The sequence below is a fragment of the Myotis yumanensis genome, unplaced genomic scaffold (genome assembly GCF_028538775.1).
Source record: "Myotis yumanensis isolate MYYU_CA2020_CCGP unplaced genomic scaffold, mMyoYum1.0.hap1 SCAF_5, whole genome shotgun sequence".
Lineage (NCBI taxonomy): Eukaryota > Metazoa > Chordata > Mammalia > Chiroptera > Vespertilionidae > Myotis > Myotis yumanensis.
Genome location: NW_027223756.1, coordinates 35,949,312 through 35,973,148, shown reverse-complemented (window position 1 = coordinate 35,973,148; position 23,837 = coordinate 35,949,312). Strand labels below are relative to the sequence as shown.

Genomic DNA, 23,837 nt, shown 5'->3' with positions numbered 1-23,837 from the left:
TTTTGATGTGAAAGTAAATACTGGTTCCTAAAAAGCCTCCTCTATTTATTTTACTCACAGACCCAGCTGCTTCTGGTAGGAAATAAAGCCAATTTCAGAATATAAGAATATCAAGTTTACTAACATTAATAATATAACATGTGAAAATAAGGCACTTTAATTCAATAGGACTTCGTTGTTAGAAGATCTGTAACACTAACATAAAATATTTATAAATAGTATTTTACTAAATTATTTGCCTAAGTTATATTTGACAAATAATTTAAACTCCATTTACATTAATAAATAAAAACAAATTTAACACTAAAATTAAGTAAGGAACTTCAGAGTGTCTTCCTCCTTTTAGACTTGAATCGCGTATAGAAGCAGTTTAAAGAGTTACTGTTGCCTCGGCTATTGGAATTGAAGATGTCACTCCCTTTCTCATCTTTGATGTTGCTTCCAACATCCTTCACTTTCTCAGAGCTTTCTGTAGCTTGATTGTGATCTGCGTCCTCTTTTTTGCTGTTGGCTAGTCTCTCCCTTGAAAGAGTTCTTTCCCTAAATCTTCTAAACGGGGATGTCATTCTTTTTCTGGCTGTGTTCTCACAGCTTGTCCTGTCTCTATTCTCCTCAGTGGCCTTCTTGGTCCTGTCTGTCCTTTGGGCTGTGCTCCTGGTAATTTGAAGGATTTTCTTTTGCAAGTAAACCCCACCTATGCCGGGGAAGCTGCGGCCACTGATCTCGGTGCTGGACTCACGGGGAGGGGATGAGGTGGGCCCTGAGAGGGGCAGCAGGATGCTGTGGTCAGATATGACACTGCCAGCTGGAGGGAGAGAGGCAAAAACCCTGTCATGTCAATTAATTCTTTCCAATTAATCACAATTAGCCTGGTTTATATAACAGTTCACTATTAAAAATTCTAACATCCCACCCCACCACCAAAAGAAAAGAAAAAAAAAAAAAGCTAACATCGCGATAATATCTGAAAAATTGAAATCTAGCCACATATAAGTTAGTGCACGGAGAGCCTACTATATAGCATTACACAGCAGTCATCACAAGACAGAACACAGGATAAGGACTATCTTTATCAGAATAAGCTGGCAATGGAAGTAAGCAAAGCTGGTAAAATCATAAGCAAATATATTTAAAAAAGTCTTTCTTAAAAGTAACTATCTCTAGAATATTCAGTCAGATTCTACTAAGAAAAAGTTTAGCAAAATCAGATAGGGCATAGAAATAGTATATACAATAAATGTTACAAAGCACAATTTCTGACCCTATTATATCTCCAAGGTGAAAGGTTGCCTTCTTTAAACACTGGGGAAGATAAAGGTTAAGGACTCCCGACTTCTCACTTTCTACTTGTTTATGGTGGGAGGATAGGTGAATAGGTGAAAGGGAATATAGTCAATAATATTGTGATAAGTTTGCCTGGCAACAGATGATTACTAAAATTAGGAGGCTGATCACATTGAAAGGTATGCAAATATCGAGTCACTGTACCATACACCTGAAACTAATATAATATATATACCCACTATACTTAAATACAATTAAAAAAAAAGAAAAAAAATGCTTACTTGTGTAATCTTCTTTAAAAATATGAAGATAGGCTTATTTTCTTAATTGATAGAAAATAAAGAACTAATTCCAAAGTTTAGCAAGAACTAGGAAGTGATCCTAATAATGTATGTTTAGTTTAATAGCGTTTTTGTTCAGTCAAGACTACAGGCAAAAATCTGTCTATGGAAATATACATAAATATTCCATGGGTTTTTTTTTTTTTTTAAATATATATTTTTTATTGATTTTTTACAGAGAGGAAGGGAGATAGAGAGTTAGAAACATCAATGAGAGAGAAACATCGATCAGCTGCCCCCTGCACACTCCCCACTGGAGATGCGCCTGCAACCAAGGCACATGCCCTTGACCGGAATCGAACCCGGGACCCTTCAGTCCGCAGGCTGACGCTCTATCCTCTGAGCCAAACCGGCTACGGCTCCATGGGGGTTTTAAAGGAATATATGTAAGAACAATTGGGAATCGTTTAAGAGAAAAATTTCTTCAGGTTCTTAAGGATTCTCAACACGACTATGACAGGCTCACAATAAGCATCAGGGCTGCTTGTTGGTCACATGGGAAGACACATGGAGGAAAGACTCTATTCCAGTAGTGAGAGTGAATTTTCAGTTGGGAGGAACAGCAGTAGGGAAATTCCTCTCCCACAAGTCACACTGGTCAGAGAACTGTCTCTAGCAGGACTTCTGAACACCGAAGCAGTGGAGGGTGTGACACTGGACTTGGACTTGGTTGGAAAGTCTGTCAGGAGGTTCTCTGAAAGGTCAGAGGCCTCTGGGGACCCTGCCTAGACTTCCCCAAACAAGTCTGAGCCCCCGGGTGTTTTACTAGAATCTTTATGTTTATGTTTAGGTTTCAAAATGTCCTGGTTTGAAAAACACTACAGATGCAGGTGTTTTCTCAAGGAGGCGTACGGGCACTGTTCATTGGACCATCTGTGTGACTGGCCCTGCTCCCAGTCTCACTCCGCTAACCTAAAAGGACCACTGAGGCAGTAAAGCAATGAAGCAGACCCGTGAGCCTCACAAAATCATGTATGAGTTACACACAACAGGATCAGAAACTTGTGTTTTATTAATACACCTTTTATATATACTCTGTCTTATCTGATTTTTACAAAGCTTTTCTTAGTAAAATCCAAATGAAAATTCTGGCCAGTCTCAGCTATGTGAACGGGGGAGAGGGCAGGTCACCTATGGAGCTATGTTGCCCTGGGGTAGAAACAGGGAAAGAGAAGAGACACTCCAATTTTCTGAACACTTACCACGTATCAGCCTTTACATATGTTATTTCATTTAATTCTCATATAAGTTCCCTAAAATAGGTGGTTTCCCCCCATTTTACAGATAGGAAACCTGGCCTTATAAATCATTTGCTTGTAGTGACACAGCAATAGGAGGGGACAGAATCAGGTTCCAAATCAGGTCTGATATCACTGTACCACACTGCTGCCACCGAGGAAGCAAAAATAAGAAAAGGCCTCTAAAAGTGAGATGAATCTTAGGACACAGGAGCTGAAGAAAGCTCTGGAAACTTTTCTTCCTGCTAGAATTCATAAGCTTGTCTTCCCTGATCATGTACTATGATTATTTCAAGATGTAATTCTTTTACATCAGTGAAGACAATGCCAGGACTAAGGAGCCTTTTTCCACAGGGCACACACAGGGTGTGGGTGGGCCCATGTAAAATATATGCACACCATTTAGAATGCTACATGCTAACATCATGACGTCTCCAGGCACACTGCCCAGGAGAGTCAAGAGCAGCTTAGTCTGAATTACGAAAACATGCAAATGAACAAGAGTGATTTTAGATTTTTTACCTCAAGAGGTCCTATATAAATATAGATATAAAAATCCATAAGGGTACTGGTTATTTTAAATCCTGATTAACAAAAAGGTAATACTCCATCACTAAAGAAAGGAGTGCATCAACCTAAATATTTGTTTCTTGTGGGAAAACATTGGACTTGGTTGGAAAGTCTGTCAGGAGGATTCTCTGAAAGGTCAGAGGCCTCTGGGGATCCTGCCTAGACTTCCCCAAACAAGTCTGAGCCCCCGGGTGTTTTACTAGAATCTTTATGTTTATGTTTAGGTTTCAAAATGTCCTGGTTTGAAAAACACTACAGATGCAGGTGTTTTCTCAAGGATGCTTACCCTGCTGATAGTATCTAGAGCAGCGGTTCTCAACCTGTGGGTCGCGACCCCTTTGGGGGTCGAACGACCCTTTCACAGGGGTCACCTAAGACCATGGGAAAACACATATATAATTACATATTGTTTTTGTGATTAATCACTATGCTTTAATTATGTTCAATTTGTAACAATGAAAATACATCCTGCATATCAGATATTTACATTACGATTCATAACAGTAGCAAAATTACAGTTATGAAGTAGCCATGAAAATAATGTTATGGTTGGGGGTCACCACAACATGAGGAACTGTATTAAAGGGTCGCAGCATTAGGAAGGTTGAGAACCACTGAGCTAGAGGTTAATTTTAGTTCAAGCTGTTAGAGTAAAAGCCTAAGGAGGCAGGCGAACAGGGCTATTTGCTCCTAAAGAAAAACAGCTCCTTAGCCCTCTCTTTCACAGAAACATGTGTCAGAGTAGTCATTCATCTGTCATTCAGGGTCTGCTGGTCAGTCCCAGCAGTTTCTTGTTGTTGGTTAAAAACAATTTCTTGTAGAAATTCCTACTTTCAAATACTCCACAGAAATTTTAAATAATGGGAAATTTGAATAGCAGCATCAAGAATCTGCACACAACAAAACAACTGTGAATTCTTACAGGAGTCCTACCTAATACCTGGAAAGTATATGAACAATTCAATCCAAAACATGAAAGTTCAAAAAGAAACAGAAGTTACGCTTTCCTTTATGTTTTGTTATTAAGACAGATCGAAAAACAAAATATATTACAAGGTATTGTTTGATAAAGTAAGAACTAGCTTGATCTGTTCTGCCTGTCTTACCTTTGCGTGGGGAACCTTGAGGAGATCCAGGAGGACTGGAATGTAAGGACGATGTCATGGAAACAGTGTCTTCCGAATGTTTCTTACCACTCATTTCTTCAGTTGTTCCTAAAACTTTCTGAGGTGAACATGTACCTAAAAATAAAGCCCCCAAAATAAGCATCATTTCACAATTAAAATGTCGGTAGTTGCCTAAATTACTACATAACTAAAGCCATGATGCACAATGGCTAGTGTATTCAATTGAAATGTGTAAATGACAAACGGGGACTAAATGACTGGGTAATGGAATACAGAGATTCTCACCTCTAGGTTATTTGTTCAAATTCAGCCAGTTCAGCACAGACCAGATTATAATAGTTCTTTTTTGTTTGTTTTGTGACATAAGGGAAATTGATTTCACAGTCTAAGTCCCAACCCCCACAATTGACACACTTGTTGGAAGTCTTAGTAGAGAAGGCATGGATTCAAACTCTTCCCTCCCCTCTAGAGGTGGCCTCTCCAAGTCAGGGCGAGGCATGTGACAGGAGCAGTGTAGGGATGTTGGCACTGTGACTACCTGTGGTGCATCTGTGCTGTGGGAATACAGAAGAGGCTGCAGGGCTGCCAGTCCAGCCCTTTTCAAGAGCACTAAATTCACACTACAGGAGAGAAGTAGACAACAGAAAGAATCATGAATTTATAGAAGAATAGTATGGAGCCCACTGGAAACATTCCTGCAAAGTTCTATCATTATTCTTGTCCCAACAGCTGGTCCTGTTTAGTATAGATCAAACTTAGCAATGGTTTCCTTATATTCACATTTTTGCATTCATCTCTAAGAAATGTCAAAGAGCTACTGACACTGTACTCAACCAGTAAAGTTAAGCCCAACCTTGACAAGGATTCTGCAGTAACAAGCAGCCCTATAACACTGAAACAATTCAAATTACAGCAAACTCACACTGCTTTTACTTAATAATGCCATCCTATATAATAAAAGGCTAATAGGCAAATTGTCCCCTGGATCAGAGTTTGACCAGGGGGCGGGGCCAGTCCACCAACTGCCTGCAGTCCCTCCCCCCTGCCAGCCCGATCGGCCCTGATTGGGGCGGGCAGGCCAAACCCCACCCATGCACGAATTTGTGCACCAGGCCCCTAGTTTTAATATAAATGCATTTATTATATAGATAATGGCCATATTACAACAAGAGGGAAGGGGACTACCTGGTACCTGTAATAATGCATCTCAGGTGATGACATCTAAGTAAGAAACCAGAGCCAGACCTATCCCATTTCTTACTCCTACAAACAAATCAACTTCAATTTTGCATCCAATTCTCTCTTCATTTTCACATCCTCCAAACTAGTTCAGGCTCTGAGCAACTTCCAGTTAATTGTTACACCAGTTTTCCATTCAGGCCTCAATCTCCAGTCTCACTGCACCCCCTACTCTTGTTCTCCAACATGAACTGGACCTTCCCTTGCTCAAATCTCTTCAATAGCTGCCCACTGGCAATTTCCTTTTAGCATGCCATTTTATAATTTCAGCATGCTTATGACTTCACTTCTCTTCATCCTTGGTGGCTGTTTAGCACAGCGGTTAACAAGCAAGGACTCTGAGCCAATTAGCCTGGGCTCAACTCCCAGCCCCAACATTTACTGGTAATGTGTAAGTTACTTAGACCCTCTATGGCTTCCCCTGTTGAGTGAGAGTAGTTCCTATCATAGTGTTCTTATAAAGATTAAATGCATATAATATATAAAGTTAGCAAAGTGCTTAGAACTGTGACCCTCAGTAAGTGCTCTCTAAGTGTCAGCTTTAATTATTACTGTCACAACACTCTTCCTACAGCTTAGTACCCAGAGGCAGCTGCCTTAGCTCCTTGGAGATACCAAGGTTTTCCTCTGCCTGAAGCAACTTCTCTGGAATCTTTGCCTAATTACCTCTTTCCTGATCAACCTTTAAGCTCTGCTTAGGTGTTATCTCCAAAAAGCCTTCTTTGAAACTCTACCTTACCTCTGTCTGCCCTAAAAGCTCTCCCTCTTCTGTTGTTTTATAGGTTCCGTACAGACCCCTAGCATAAGAGCTAACTCATTCTATTGAAGTTATCTGTTTGTGTGTCTATGTCATCATCTGGCAAAAGTAGACACATTTCTTTTCAACTTTGAATTGCAAAACCAAACCAAATTAAGTTCACATTTCACAAGTTCTACTAAATATGTCCTGTGTATAATGCATTGACTAAGTAATAATATTAGGAACTAAATCTAATTGGGCTTCCCATCTATAAAAGCTAAAATAATGATATTGTCAAAACCACAAATAAAAGTAATTTTGATAATGTCTACATGGCTTAGCAGAGGGGAAAAAAGTATGGCTTATACTATATGTACTTTACATGCTCTTGTCTTCTAACCAGGGTTTTCAAAAGTAGTCTTTAATGAAAAATCAACATACAGTCACTTTTAGAATAAGCAGCTTCATTCTTATAGGTTGCATTAATTTGCATTATGTAATTGATTAAATGCACCTTTGACTGTAGTACCCAAGTGTATTGCTGTTAGGTTTTTGGTTGATATGATTATAGGAATCCCAATGTTAGCATTTAAAATATGTATGCTGTCATCAAATACCTACAGGCAAAATGAAACATTTTAAAATTCATGAATGATGATTACATTACACAAAATACTATAGCTGATTTCCTGAGCACTTACATTAGTAATTATTTTTCATTCCAACTCCCCTGGGAATTTTAATTAAATGAATGTGATATTAATTGTGAATACTCACTCAATGTGACAGGGTCTCTTGATTGCCCCTTCTTCCTGGTGGGGTGCAAATTAACAGCTGGCACTTGAAGCACCTGGCTTACTCTGTGGGGCTGATGTAGATGGGCTTTAGCTGTTTGGCCAGCTGACCTCAGAGGCACTGGAGACATTTCTGATGATTTGGCTAATTTTTTTTCAGTTAAATTCTTGGTCACTAAAAGAAGAGAGTAAGAAACACATCATTCTGCACTTTTAGGCAAGGTTATTACCACTGACAATAAATGGCTGCTTTAAAACCACCTTTTCAACACAAAAAATAGATTAACTTTCCTAAAAATAACTTCACATAAGTATATTATTTCTAAAATTTTTGTAGAATTATAGTTAATTTTACTTCCTAAATACTTTTTGAATCCATTAACTTCATTAGCTCCACCTCCACCATCACTTTAAAATCTTATCTATAGTATGTATGTATGTGTGTGTGTGTGTGTGTGTGTGTGTGTGTGTGTATTTATTTCGTTGTGGGACAGATCCTGTCTCAGGTTTCTTTGAACAAATAGCAGAGGAGGACACTAAGCCCATGCAGACAGCAGCCCAGGGGTCACACCAAGCCGGCTTTAATAGGTTTGATGTAGAAAGAATCACAGCAATAAACCAGTGGTTCTCAACCTTGGCTGCGCATTAGAATCACCTGGGAATCTTTTTTAAATCCTGATTTCTGGGCCTCATCCTCCGGAAATCCTGTTTCTTTGTTACTAATGTTGTGGCCTCACCCCATAATAAAGAAACAGAATTTCCGGAGGATGAGGCCCAGAAATCAGGATTTTAAAAAGATTGTCAGATGATTCTAATGTGCAGCCAAGGTTGAGAACCACTGCTCTAAACCCTTGCTTAATGAAGAACACCTTGCTCAAATAGTAATAAATGAGACTCAAACTATGTCTTCATCCTTCATAGGTGATCTTTCCATTATACTCCTTTCCTTTTCCTATTAGAAATGTTTAATATATTAATTTTAGAACATTTACTGAATGTTACCCTATGTTTTAAAAGTCAAATACCATGCCATTTATCAATCTTAGGGTCAACCTATGATGGTTTCCATTTCCCTCTTAGGGTCAACCTATGATGGTTTCCATTTCCCTCCATTAGAAACACAGAAATAGAAATCTGAACGTTTCCCCTCCAATTTTCTGTCAACATTTATTACATTCTATTCTTCTTATTGGTATACACATACCCACACACACCATCCTATATAATAAAAGCCCAGCAACCATAACGGCAGAACGACCAGAACGACCACTCGACCAGTCACTATGAGGTGTACTGATCACCTCTTGGTATCTTTCCCCGGCCGGCAGGCTCTGATCGCTGATGGTGAACTGGGGACTGGGGTGGGTGGCAGTGGGGGGCGGGACTGGCGAGTAGGCGGAATAGGCTGACCTCTTGGTCTCTCCCTCTGGCCTGTAGGCTACAGTCGCCGATGGCAAATGGGGAACCGATGGCAAATGGGGAACCGAGGTAGGTGGTGGGGGGTGCAGGCGGCACCAGGTTAAGGCTCCCGCCCTGCAGGTCGGCCCACACAGAGAGCAACCTGCGGCAGGGGTAGGGCTGGTGAGCAGACGGGAACGGCTGATCTCTGGGTCCTTCCCCTGGCTGTCAGGCTCCCATCGCCGGATGGCGAACCGGAGTGGGTGGCGGCAGGGGGTGGGGCCAGCTGCCGACAGCTAGGGAAGATGGCCCTGATCGCAAGCTAGGCCTAGGGACCATACCCACGCACAATTTCGTGCGCCAGGCCTCTAGTGCACCTCATAGTGACTGGTCGAGTGGTCGTTCTGCCGTTATGGTTGCTGGGCTTTTATTATATAGGATGGTGTGTGTGGGTATGTGTATACCAATAAGAAGAATAGAATGTAATAAATGTTGACAGAAAATTGGAGGGGGAACGTTCAGATTTCTATTTCTGTGTTTCTATTTTGTTTACAACAAACACAGTATATTGTATCATCTCTGATTTCTGTTTTCACAACTCATGATTTCCTTGACCCAGACACACATGCATTGTTTTGTACTTGAAAAAAAATTTTCAATTTTGAGAATAGGCTCTCTTTTGCCCATTATGTATTTTATATATTAACAGTATCAGACTGTGTCTGATTTTTCTTGTTTTACCTTACTTACTGACACCTATGATATACCTATGATCTCTAACTGTGTTTTAATTAAATTTATTGCATCTTCTATTTGGTAAATACCATCCATGACATTTTTCAAAAGGTAAACATTTCATTTATTTTTACTATGAATTTAGGGATGAAGGTAAAAATGTTCTGAAACAGACGGGCTTCAGTATAATGTTCCTGTTTTTACAAGAAGACTTTTTAAGGCTTTTAAAAGATGAACTACTTACCCCTCTATCTCTTCCCTAAGGTAATCAGGAATGGATGGAATTCTCTGATTAACAGGATAACATGATGCTTGGCTTAAGTCAGTAATCTTTTGTGAGTGAAAGTTAATTTTCTTGGTACTTCAGCACAACTCTAGAGAAGTAAGTTTTTATTTTATTGTGCAATTAGTGCACATAAGAGAAAACTTGTACTCACAGGTACCATATGCAGGCTCCAACTGCAGTGACATCATTTGGAACTTCTCCTCATCTGTCTCCACATCCAGACTGGAAAGATACTGCTTCACCTTCCTTGCCATCTGGGCGTCCTCGTATAGCTTCTTAGCGTTAAGCAGAGAGCTACGACGTGCTCTTTTTTTGTGAGCACCCCCCTGAACATCTAACATGTTTGAGTTTGTACTGCCTTGACTCAATGACCTGTAAGTATATGGAGACCACAACAAGGGGCTGTAAAGATGAGAATTAAACATGGCAGGCTGAAATGAAAATGATTTTGTTCTGTTAATACTATTTATTGCATGCTGATGTAAATGAGTTAAAAGATGGATAGCATTAATGTGAAGTAATATGGCATATAGGGCAATCTTCTAAGTTTTAAGATTTGGCAAAGTGCAGAATTCAAAAGAATAATTCTTCCCTTAGCAATGAATTTAATCAGACTTGTGTTTGTGCCTGTGTAACCCATGGCACAACTGTGAAGAGTAAAAGCATCCTCTGATCCTGGTGGTCACCCCTCCCCTGAATATATGGCAAGAGCCGGAGTCAGGACAAGTCCATCCACAGCCCGATCTCTGCACCAGGGCTCTTTAGCATGCAAGTTTCTAGAGTAGCTTTGCTTGCCTGTGCTGCTTTGGACATGTATGGCCATCACTGTACCAGTCTGCAGCAGGCCCACTCTTGGCATGCTGACCAATTTTACAAGTATCCAGATTTTGGCCAAAATTCAAAGAGATAACCAGTAAGAAAAATAACAGGATTTATACTCAATTCAATATAGTCAGAAATGCAAGTAAAAGCTAGTCAATACTTCCACTCACATATTATATGGTTAGGCAATATGTGGGTCTAGGACTGAGGGTCTAGGACTGGGGGATCTGATGTGATGGAACTGCAAGCTGGGCAGAAATAACCACAATTCAAACTAGCTTTAGTTTCACCCAATTCTACTTGTTTTGACCAACGCCCTTGTACAATGACTAAATCTAAAACCAGAGGAAAACTTGAAACACAATGCTATTTGTCTTTTCTAACAAGGCAAGCCAACATGAGGTTTTATGATGAATTTGATTTTAAAGACAGTTGCCATTCCAAAATAACAAAGGTATCTATGGGTTTTCTAAATTAGCCTAATATTTACACAAAAACATTCCAAATACATAGACCACAACTATATAATAACTTGTTCTTCAGTATTCATATAACAAGTTTAAAATAGACACTAAAATACTAGTGTTTTCATTGTAAAGTGAAACAAAGTTGTAAATGTGTTATATATTTTTTCTTTCAGAATTTTAAGACCTTTGAAATAGGGTGTATCTTACATTTTGATGGCAACTTTCAATTGCTATTGGTTAGGCAGAAACTGTGACATAGTGTGACCGATTATACTTGCAGAAAACTTCAAAGCTTGCAGAATGGTTTGGAGGAAAATCCAATGACATTAGTGAATTACTCTATTAACCCAGGAACCAAATTATTTTAAGGAGGTAGTGAATCTGACAAGTCCCAAAGCAGGCATTAAAAGGAGACTAGCTGTATTTGCAAAGCCAGCTTAAGAGCAGTAGCTTTTACCTCTTTTATGACTTATTTAAAAAAATGTTGCATTACTAACACATTTGATGGCAATTTTGTGTGGGGGGAAAAAATCCAGAAACTAATAACTCTAAAAGTGATTTAGAAGATGTATATTCTTAATATGAAGAAGTTTTAGAAAGACTTAACCAATTTAATTTGCTTATATTCCTTTTTATGAATATAAAAGACTATGTGATAAAAATACATACTTAAGTTTATATAAGAGCTCTTTTATCAAGTAGAAGTTTAATGGTACCTAAAATAATTATGTCCAACAACTAATGTCTTAGATTCAAAGAAATGCAGTTAAATCAAGCCCCATAATTTAGAAGCACATTTTAACACAAATATTTAATACTTTTAGTTGACATTGACACACACACACACACACACAACAAATCAAACATACATACATTTCTAATAAATGAAAACACTGTGATAAATTGACAACAAAATGTCTTCTACTTCCAAAACAGAAAATGCTCTGATGCAAAGGTGTAAATACCTAGTGTCTGCTTGCATCATATAGTAAAGCTGAATCATCAGTGAATGTGGTGCATAAAGCATTCAAACACCCCAAATTCCCACTATGATATACTGACCAAGTCCTCCTCTTCATAACAGTAATGCCAGAATTCAATATCTATTATCAGTGAGAAGAACCAGAAAAGACCAATGCATAAATGTATAATACAGAAGAAAACACATGAGCAACACACAAAGAAGGGAGGAAAAGGCAGAAGAAAATTCAAGTTTACCAAACTTCAACAGAAAACAAGACCACAAACAAGACAGGACTCAAGTAAGTGGCTTATCAAAAATTCTTCTAACATGTAATAAAAACATCTAACTTCATGATTCATTATAATCTTAAATTAATGAAATTCTTCTTATGTAATCCTCTCATCTACAAACACTATCTCTTTCTTTTTCTTTAAAAATATATATCTTTATTGATTTCAGAGAGGAAGAGAGAGGAAAGAGAAACATCAATGATAAGAGAGAATCATTGATTGGTTGCCTCCTGCATGTCCCCTACTGGGGATCGAGCCCGCAACCCAGGCATTTGCCCTTGACCGTAATCGAACCTGGGACCCTTCAGTCCACAGGCTGACGCTCTATCCACTGAGCCAAACCAGTTAGGGCCACCATCTCTTTCTTCATCAAAAAACAAAAGGACTATATAAGATGTTTTACTAGATCCTAAAAATTCTATTCTAAATAGTTATCTAGCTACATATAGGCAGAGATCTGAACTTACTTGAACAAAAGGTGGCAGTTTCTGATTCTATTACAGTTTTAAGAGAGATAAGGGAATCTTTAAAAGTAGGATAAATTTAAAATAAAATTCAATCAATGCTGTAACTTTCATGGTATTACAAGATCTGAGGAATTAAAGTCATCTTCTATTTCAATTACTTACTAACTCAATATTATAGTACAGTTAGGATAAGGACTGTCTCTTTTTGGAAAACTGATGTCAAAACTTAACCTTTATAACCAAATCTCTTATCCATTTTTATACTTACATATTTATTTTTATAAAACATGACATTTGAATAAAAGAAAAGGGTGTGGACTCTGGAACCAGATTACCTAGGTTTGGATCCACCACTAGTGAGTTGTAAGAATTTGGACAACTTTAACTTCCCTGTCCGTACCATGGGAATAACAGTATTCATCTCATAGCATGGTTTAAATGATTAAATAATTCACATAACGTGCTTAGAACAATGTATGGCAAATAGTAAGCACACAACAAATATTTCCTATCATCATCATCATCATCATCATCATCATTAACAAAAGAAAGGGACTTTTGGAACGTCAATAATAAAAAAGTAAAGAAAATAAAAGCTAGTTCTATCACTGCTTTCACCTAGTTAGCAAACGGCATTTGTCAGGAATGTAGGCTGACAGGGTTAATAGGACGCATGCTCTTTTATGTGCGTGCATTAATGAGAAGGATGAGTATATGTTAAGAGTTGCACAACCTTCATTCCAGTTGCATTCATCTCTACACTTACCCCAGACTCCGCCACCTCTTCTTCCTGTAAGCAAGAGCCACAAACATTGAAGCATGTGTGTGAAAGGAAAGTACAGAAAAAAGACAACAGGTGAGACCAGAAAAACTCTGAAGACAGAACAGAACAGAAACATTTACTAGGAAAAATGGCAGCTTAGCAGTAACATGTCTTTAATGGAATGCAGAGGAATAATGATGGGTACTAAAAGTCAAAAACCCCTACAATATTTTAAAAATATGCTTTTAGACCATATTCTATTTTAAACCTAATTCATTTAGAGGCCTATGTTAATAAGAAGCTTAAGGGAAAACATTTACTTACTAAAATTGTAAACCTAGGTATTTAGGGAAACCTTAAATTGTGGAATAGAACTTTTAAATATTTTTTAGAGAGCATTTTTGAGCCACTTGAAATGTTAAGAAACAAAGATTTATAATTTCACTTTTAAGAGCAGAAATTTCTCTGACAAGTTCAACAACATTCAAATTTTATAAGAAATTTGAACCAGGAAATTCAACCTAAAAAGTAAAAATATATCAAAATTTTTATTATATTGTATATCCTTATAGTACAATTGGATTAAATAAAGGCAGTTTTAAAATTTTTATTCTTTTTTAATATATTTTATTGATTTTTTACAGAGAGGAAGGGAGAGGGACAGAGACTTAGAAACATCGATGAGAGAGAAACATTGATCAGCTGCCCCTGCACACTTCCTACTGGGGATGTGCCCGAAACCAAGGTACATGCCCTTGACCAGAATCGAATCTGGGACCTTTGAGTCCACAGGCTGACGCTCTATCCACTGAGCCAAACTGGTTAGGGCTAAAATTTTTATTCTTATTTATTCAGCCTGATGCACAAAGATTTGTGCAAGAATGGGCCTTGCTTCCACTGGCTTTCCGCCCTTCCACCTTAGCTCCAGCCTGGAGCCGCCTTTCTGCCTTCCCACGCTGCCCAGAGGCCTGGAGCAGCTGGGGTGGGGCAGAATGACTGTGTCCCGCCCTGCCCCCAGCCACTTGGCACCTGCATATGTAAATTAACCCGCCATCTTTGTTGGGTTAATTTGCATTCTCACTCCTGATTGGCTGATGGGCGTCACAAAGGTACGATCAATTTGCATCTTTCTCTTTTATTAGTGTAGATATTTTTGTACCCCTCCCAATTCCCCACTGGCCTTAGTGCACCAAATGAGTTCTAGTGTGGGCAGTCCAAGATTGTTTTTCAGACAGTAAATTGATTACTGTTAAAATAAAGGGGTTACTTTGTCCACACTACGTAATATGCACCACCAAAATGGACAATTATTTGTTTAAGAAAAATAGTACATTTTAGTACTGGATGGCAAAACTGACTCAGAAAAGTTCAGTGCAATCTAATTATAAATGTTTCACTTTCTTCTATATTATATTCCATTTAGTCCAGGCTATTCCCAAGAAAATAGCTGAGTTTATTAATTTCTTCTTCAGGTTTTGCATTCTTTGTTCATTTCTGAAGCATAGTTGTACTTAGTATATTATTAACTGGTCTGGCAGAGTTGCAGATTCATTATGTCTTCAGGAGCCAGAGTGCTAACATGTATGAGAGTAAATGAAGGCCCATGTAAGACAACATGCAGGGACTGCATGTACAGGGACATGCTACAACAATAAAACTTAAAAAACAAACAATGAAATAAACAAACCCTCCTCTAGATTTGCTTTGGTCCCTGTTCCTTACTGTTTTCCGCTTACACGTTATTAAGCAATCACATCTCTCATTACAGTTAGTGATTTGCAGGGGAGATCTGACACCCATCCTCCATAGCTTGAGAATCTCTTAACTAGATCAACCAACCACCAGAGCAACTACTTACAAAAACAAAGGCCTCTGAACAGTAATTTAAATAAAATAAAACAAAACCAAAAAACCAATCCTGACACACACTAATTCTGTTTGGTTATAAAAATTCCATTTCTGATTTTTAAAGAACCAAATATTTTTGTTTTCTTACTTAACTGTATTTATTAAGTCAAAGGAATTGTGTCTGCCTCTGTAAATATTTCCTTTCTAAAGCTCTTTATGTACTGAAGCTACCCATACACATAGGCCCAGAGGAAAATTAGGCCAAAAATTAAAGCTCTACCACTTATTCTGAAAATTATAAAAATTACTGGGAACAGAATAACAACATACTTTATGTTTAAGTTCCATAGAATTTGAGGAAGTCTTTGTTGTTACATTAAAAATCAGTTTTACAAGGCATTTTTAGAAGATAAGTTTAATATGGACGACTACTACTACTAAAATAATATTTTCCATTTTTATTAAAGAAGGAACATGTTTAAGTCTGCACTTTCTAAATTCTGTTTACAGAACTTACACATAAATAAAAAGGAATACCATGACTTGAGAAAAAGAATGTATTTTAGAAGAATAAAGTATGACTTAGCTGGAACTAGAACTAAAAAATATTCAGTAAAAATAAAAGACATATGCACATTAATATTTTACAAATTAGGTTAGAAATCAGATGAAAGCATTTGTCCTTTGTGGTAACTTCAGTAAAAATCAGCAACTTATAATTAAGTTAGCTAATATTTTAGGTAACAATAACAATACAGAACTATCCATGTGCTTAAAAATGTAATGCAGAACTAGGGTTCAAATCTCAGAAAATTATGTAATCCTGGGCATTATTATTATTACCTAACTCTCTTAACTTCAGTTTCTTCATATGTAAAAGGAAGGTCAATATTACCTACCTTTAAAGGTTACTGTGATAAATGATTACCTTGAGATTGTATAAAGCACTTTGTACAGCATATAACAATGGTAAATGGTCAAAAAATGACATATTATTGTTTTGAATATATCACTTTTGATGCCACTCTATAACACTTTACACATTTCACTACCATACCTCTGTCGGAACATCATAGCTGGGTCCATGTTAGCAGAAGTCATCCTAACAACTTGACGGATTTCCTTGGCAATCATTCTTAGCTTCTCAAAATTTACTAAACCATCTACTTTGGAGTCATTTCCTATGGAATAAAAGTAAAAGTTATAATTTTCAAAATTAAAGTATCTATATAAAGCTAGCAGAAGTCAATTTATTATTCTTGGGGATATAAATAACTTTCTCTCTAAAACTGTCACTCTTATTTTTTAAAATTGATAAACCATAGATGGTTCAACCCTGCTCCCAGGGAATGAACTATAGGGAGGAATTGTATTTCTAGGAGGAGTAACAATTATGAAGTGACAACAGCATAGCTTCTAAAACCAATTCCATTATGTTAGAGGCACACTAGTAAAATGAGCAGCTCCTCAAATCGAACTCTCCAGTTGCTCAGCCCACTCCTCAGGCAGGTACCAGCATTTTCTCTTTTGGGCAGTGAACTTTTTAACTAGAGGTCATAAAGAATGAGCTTTGGGCTTAATTAACCCAGTGAGTTTTCTCTGGTTTACAATACTTGGAAAACTGTTAAATGAGTTGTTAACATTTAAGAAGTAGAAGATATCCCATGAAAACAAGAATTTCTGCCTTCTCTTGAAGATAAAAAGGAGAAGGATTAGATGAGAGATTAAATAATAGTAGGTCTGTTTTCCCAAATGGCAATAATTAGTTAAAATTACGAGGTGGCTGGCTCACAAGGATAAACATTTTTTAGTCTGCCATTCATTTTGCCTCTCCCAGAACTCGAATTTACAATCATGACTTTAATAATTTAATACAAATTTGCTCATTTATAAGCTTCATAATTTTTGTTCCTGTACTGTTAAGTAGTTCTTCGAGAATAATTCACGTAACTTTCAAAATGGTTTACTTTTCTTTGAAAAGAGTAGGTAGAAGACCAGATTAAAAGCTCCTTTGTTGGCTCGCCCAGTTCAAACCACAAGGCAAAAAGTATGTTTAAAGAGCAATCTGTCTACAGCAGTGTTGTTGTTGGAAGAGGAAGAGAGAGATCACCCCCCACTGGGGATCAAGCCTGCAACCCGGGCATGTGCCCTTGACCGGAATTGGACCTGGGACCCCTTAGTCCGCAGGCCAACGTTCTATCCACTGAACCAAACCAGCTAGGGCTGACACCTGTCTTTAACAGTTAGCATAACCCCACTTATCTCCCATGGCAGCCCTTGAGGTGCCACTGTGGAATTCCAAGTCCATGAAGACAAGTTTGAGAACCATACAGGTCTGGAAGTGGCCCCCTGTCTCATAGTAAACAGCACCTATACATTGGACATATGCATTGTTCAGGGTTTCAACATGAGTTGGAAACAAAATAATCTCCAAAAGTGCTTTCAAGTCACCTAAATATATTTTGAGGGAGCATGTCAAAGCATCAAAAGATCTTATGAAAAAGGAGTGATAATGAAAGGGGGGGCAGTAAAATTAGGTAGTCTGAACAACACGTTTGCTGAGAAATATTAGAAAATTTGGACAAAAGCTGAAAATAAATGTCTTAAGGCATCAAAAGATATTCAGGCAGTGAAGATCTGAACGAATGAAGGTCTGGGGCAGGTTTAGCATTTCCCATCTGCTGATTTCAGTAAAGGGGGATGCTGAGCTGCAAAACTGAGCAGTGCCACCCTGTCTTTTGAGGTTGGAGGAAATAAGTCCAGGTAAGCCTCCAATGCTTTGGGTTGAGATCCTGAAGCGCTATATCCTGGGGACTAAGAATGAACTGAATGTAGACTGGAGTAAAAGTTCAATGTTAAACTATCTCAAAATGTGAAAATGAAGTAATTTTGGATTGCTAGACCCCCTAGCTGCCTGGCAGAAGCAAGGTATCAATTCTCTCTGGAGGAATGAAACATCATCTGAAACCAGATTATTTCTGTAATTTTTTAATACACAGCATTTATTTGGTCAAAAATAACCAGGGCCATCAGGACAAAAGATAATATAAATTAAAATAAAAAGGACAACAGAAAGGGACCCACAAAGTATCCAGATTATGGAGTTAATAGTGATAGACTTAAAATAACTATATTGAATATGTGTAAAGATATAAAAACAACAACACTGAGAACTCTGGCAGAGATCAAGAAGATGAAAAAATAAACAATTTGTAAACTGTAAAACTGGAAAAACACACACAGAGTAATTAGGAACTCACTGATAAATTTAACAGTAAATTAGACATAGCTAAAAAGAATATTAATTAACTGAACAACAGGTTGGAAGAAAATATCCAGAATAAAGCATAGTGAGACAGAAAGATGAGAAATACATAAAACAGTATCCTATCTAATAAAAGAGAAACATGGTAATTAGCTGTACCTCCGCTACCCTTCCCATTGGCTAATCAGGGCAATATGCAAATTAACTGCCAACCAAGATGGCGGCCGGCAGCCAGGCAGCTTGAAGCGAACAGGGAGGCTTGCTTGCTTTAGTGACGGAGGAAGCCAAGCTTCCCCACCTGCCTTGCCGGCCTCTGAGCAGCCACTCTAAGAAACATTGTAACAAATATAGAAGCTAAACCAAACCCCAGAAACCTTCTTTAGTCAGCCAGGCTTCAGCCAGCAGGACCGCAACATTGTTTCAAATACAGAAGGTAAACAAAGGCCAGAAACCTGCTTTCAGCAGCCAAGGCCCCAGAGCCAAAGCTGGCCCAGAATAAAAAAAAAAAAAAAAGAAAAAAAGGAGCGGTTGGGAGCTTCAGTCACCCGCCAGCCTGAAAACGGCCCTCAGCCCCTCACCCAGACTGGCCAGGCACCCCAATGGGGACCCCCACCCTGATCCAGGACACCCTTCAGGGCAAACCAGCCGGCCCCCACCCATGCACCAGGCCTCTATCCTATATAGTAAAAGGATAATATGCCTCCTGGCACCGGGATCAGTGGAACAGCGAGGCCTCCCGGCACCGGGATCAGCATAACAGGGGGCAGCGCCCAAACCCCCTGATCGCCCTGCAACTCTGTGTGTGACAGGGTGCGGTGCCCCAACCCCCTGATCAGCCCTGCTCTGTGCCTGATAGGGGGGAGCTCCCCAACCCCTTGATGGGCCCTGCTCTGTGTGTGACAGGGTACGGAGCCCCAACCCCCCTGATGGGCCTTGCTCTGTGCATGAGAGGGGGCAATGCCCCAACCCCGATTGGCCCTGCTCTGAGCGTGACAGGGGGTGGCGCCACAACTTCCCTATTGACCCTGCCTTGAGTGTGACAGGGGGCGGTGTCCCAACCCCCCAATCGGCTGTACCTTGAGCGTGACTAGGGGTGGCATCGCAACCTCCCGATCCGCCCTGCTCTGTGCATGACAGGGGGCGGCGCCCCAACTCCCCAATCGGCCCTGCTCTGAGCCCGACCAGGGGCTGCACCTAGGGATTGGGCCTGCCCTCTGCCACTGGGGAGCAGGCCTAAGCCAGCAGGTCGTTATCTCCTGAGGAGTCCCAGACTGCTAGAGGGCACAGGATGGGCTGAGGGACCCCCTTTCCACCCCGAGTGCACAAATTTGTGTGCACCGGGCCTCTAGTATGAGATAATAGGGGCAGTAACCAGGTCTAACAGAAGTGAAATAAAAATCCCTAAAAGAAAACTCAGGAGGACAATAAAAAACTTGAAGACAGAATGAGAGGATTTTTCAAAACTGATGAAAAATATCAAAATGCAGGTTTCAGGATCTTTTATAAACAAGTCAGAATTAAAACAAAACCAAAATCCCACACCTGATCACATTATAGCAAAAGTAGAGAAAAACACAAATAAAGAGAAGAACACTATAAAGCAGCTATGGGCAAAAGAGCAGAATACAGTCAAAGAAACAGCAAGTAAGACTGACAATTAACTTCTTAACATTAACAATGGGAGCCAGAAGACGGAATGTTATCTCACCAAAATTATGCTTTAAGTATGAATATGAAGTAAATATATTTTCAGATAAACAAAAACTAAGATATTTCAGCACCATCAGACTTGCACTTAAGGGAATAATAAACAGCTTTCTATAGGGAAAAAAAAAATCCCCCATCTATATGGAAGCTTTGAAATGCAGAAAAGAATGAAAAATAGTAACACATCATCATTGTATGGGTAAAGCTAAATAAATACTGACTTTACTAAACAATGATAGTATCATGTAGGACTTAAGGGCATGGCAACAAATGCATATAATTTCGAGGTGAGTAAATAAAATTTAAATGGTCTAAGTTCTTTGTATTGCCTGACACACAGAAAAGTACTAATGAATATTAAATTAACTAATATCAGTAAGTAGAAATGCTATGTGTAGTGTAACACCAGCAAAACAGTAAAATAGGGCACTGATTTTCAAACTTTTCCATCTCATCACTCACATACACTAATTACTAAAATTCTGTAGACATACCAAAATATATATTTTTGCTGACCTGAAAAAAGGTATAATTTTGATATATTCACACAAGAAAGCTATTATTGGCTTTTATCATTTTTTAAATATGACAATATAAGGGAAAAGAGGTCAGGTATTGCATGTTTTAAAAATTTTGCAGCACACTGGTTGAATATTGCTGAAATAGTGTATAGTTAGCTAGTTTATGGAGTAGGACAAATACCATGCAATAAAACCCCCAAACCCAAACAAAACAAAATAAAACAAATAAAATAACCCACAAAAAAAACCCCACAACAATTCAGGAAGACTTTGGATGAAACATATGGTAAAAGATAAACAAATCAGGCTTTTAAAACTAGGAACTTGCTGTTCATCAAAAGAAACCTTAAGACAATTTGTTTCATACCCAGGGTTTATAAAAAAAATTCTTAAACATTTTATTTAACAGCTGACTACCTAATAAAAAATTGGCAAGAAACCCAAATTGACAATTGACAAGAGGACAAATAAATATATAAAAGGGTGCTCTTCCTCATTATAATAAGGAAAATGCAAATTAAACCACACTACTGTTGGAATAGGTAAAAAACAAAAATAAATTTAACATGTGTGGTAAGGATGAGGAACAATGAGAACTCTAACAACATTGGCAGTGTTCCACTTGACTAGATAATGTCAAAATGTTTTCTATAGTTGGTTTTACAAATATCAGGACTCATAAATCCCGCACAACTTATATCAAACAAAAATGCATGTTCTCTGAGAGATATATTCAAGGATATGTGCAAAAATAGCAAAATTAATCATAACAGGTGAACAGTGGAGACCATCAAGTGCTCATCAACAAAATGGATAAATCCACTGTATTGCATTCATGTAAGGGAATATTAAATAGTTTTGAAAATGAAGTATAAACACACTAAAAAACATGTAAAGATCTCCCAAATCTGTAATGTTGACCAAAATGAGCCAAAAAACAAATCAAACCAAAACATAACAAGACAAACATACCCTATGGTTCTATTTTATAGAGAGTTCAAGAACAAGTAAAACTACACCACAATATTCAAAGTCAGAAGAGTAGTGATCTTTGGGGAAGGGGATGAGGATGGTAATTGGGAAGGTGCATGTATTGGGCTCCTGGGAGGCTGGCAATGTTTTTATTTTTGGCCTGGATGTTGGTTACATGGTGTTTCTGTAAATGTATTCACTTGTTTTGGACACTTTTCTGTTTGTGGTGAGTCATTAAAAAAAAGTTTAAAATATTTTACTAAACAAAACAAATATGTTCAAATGTCTGATCTTGGTGTAAGTGAAGTTTATGTTTAAATGAAGAGGGTAGATATCTAAATTTGTTCTTTTCAATGATGTGGGTTTTGGATTCCTAAAATTTGCTGCATTTAACTGGGTAAACTTTAGTGATATATATTATGCTGAAAAGATATCCTATATAATAAAAGGCTAATATGAAAATAGACCAAACTGGGAACAACTGAACCAGTCTCTATGACATGCACTGACCACCACCAGGGGGCGTGCGCGGAACATGCTGGAAGCTGGCTGTGGCGGGATGGTGGAGCAGGTGAGCAGGGGTGCCAGACCCAGGTGGGGCGCCGATCGCTGTCATCGGGACGAGCCCCTGTGGTTACTGAAAATTCTATGCTCCCACATGCCACAGTCCTTCTCAGCGCTTGTACCTGCTGCCGGTGCCAGCCTCGCTCACACCCGCTGCTGGTGCCAGAGCCGCCGCTCACACCCACTGCCAGCGCCTGCCCCACTTGCACCTGCAGCCGGTGCTGGCGCCAGTCCCGATCACTCGGCGCCACCAGAAGGTGCAAGTGATGGCTGCTGGCCCTGATTGCCCCTGAGGGCTTCTCCACCTCCCCCTGCTCCTGAGGGGCAATTGGGGCAGCAGCTTACTGCTTGCACCGCTGCTGGTGCCAGCCCCAATCACTCCATGCCATCACCACGTAGGATGGCGGTGGCCAGAGCAGAGCTGCTGGCAGACCGGGGACCTGGGGCCGTGGTGGGAGGGGCCAGGTGGGGACGTGGAGGGTGGGCCAAGATCCGCCCCTGTGCCTACCACAGCCTCACGGCCCACAGTTCCTTTCAAGGTGCACGAATTTGTGCACTGGGCCCTGAGTATTTGATATAATAAATCACAATTCTCTAAAATTAGCTGAAGTTAAACATGCTAATTTTCAAATAACTTTTAAATACCTTCATGTAGAAATGTCATATCTTTCTTGACAACGGGGAAGAGTGGAATAATTGGAGGCTGCATGCTTTGACTACTAAGAATATTTCTATACTTGGCCATGTTTCTAGATGGATCAAAAAGGTCTTGCAGATCTTGCAGGTGTTTCTCATACTTGCTTGGTAACTTTTCCCAAGTACCTTTGAGTCGTGCTACAGATGCCAGGTTCAAGCCACTGCCAAGGATGAGAATAAAAACATTAAAAAGAGATCTGGGTAAGACAAAGAACTCAGGCAGATAAAGTGCATAAACCAAGTTTCTCTAATAAATCTAAAATAAGCAGGGCCATATTTCAATGTGTTGAAATAAACGGAGAGAACCATAAAATAAATAAATAAAAAGGATTCCTTGATCATAAAACAGGAAAATCCTCTTTCAGAGAAACTACATTACTTACCTATAGTTGTATACCTATAGCCTTTACTTTATAGTTTACATGCTAATAGGCAAATAATAATTCCATAAAACACACATTTAACTTTAAAATAAACCAAGTATCATAATATTTTTGTTTGTTTTACTTAGAAATAACTTTATGGAGATACTATCTACTTGTGTGTGGTTTAAGTAATGCTGAGCACAACTGGTATATAAGTGAGGTAATTCTGGGCTGAGGCAATCTTCCTTCTCTGAGATTTTGTACACTAATGTCCCTGATTACATTACTTCCATATCCCTAGGTTCTAATCCCTTCCCCCCGGGCTTCCATATATTCAATGTCTCGGTTCTACAGGATTTTAAACACACTCAGATA

The 23,837-nt window shown here is 38.8% G+C and overlaps 1 protein-coding gene across 7 annotated transcripts in view; it reads right to left on the bottom strand.

Annotated features, from left to right (window-relative positions):
• The window catches only part of RAPGEF6 (Rap guanine nucleotide exchange factor 6), a 190,318-nt gene that overhangs the window by 13,909 nt on the left and 152,572 nt on the right, over positions 1–23,837 (bottom strand). For 4 of the 7 annotated variants that reach the window (XM_070415050.1, XM_070415051.1, XM_070415054.1 and 1 more), the window contains 6 exons: positions 23,047–23,258; positions 16,430–16,553; positions 13,528–13,551; positions 9,903–10,123; positions 7,316–7,507; positions 4,540–4,674 (listed from right to left, as the gene is read on the bottom strand). In XM_070415050.1, the coding sequence (XP_070271151.1) occupies positions 4,540–4,674; positions 7,316–7,507; positions 9,903–10,123; positions 13,528–13,551; positions 16,430–16,553; positions 23,047–23,258 (908 nt within the window). Of the gene's footprint in view, positions 1–309; positions 806–4,539; positions 4,675–7,315; positions 7,508–9,902; positions 10,124–13,527; positions 13,552–16,429; positions 16,554–23,046; positions 23,259–23,837 lie in introns of those variants that run through there. The other 3 variants (XM_070415052.1, XM_070415053.1, XM_070415056.1) reach the window with 2 other exon arrangements.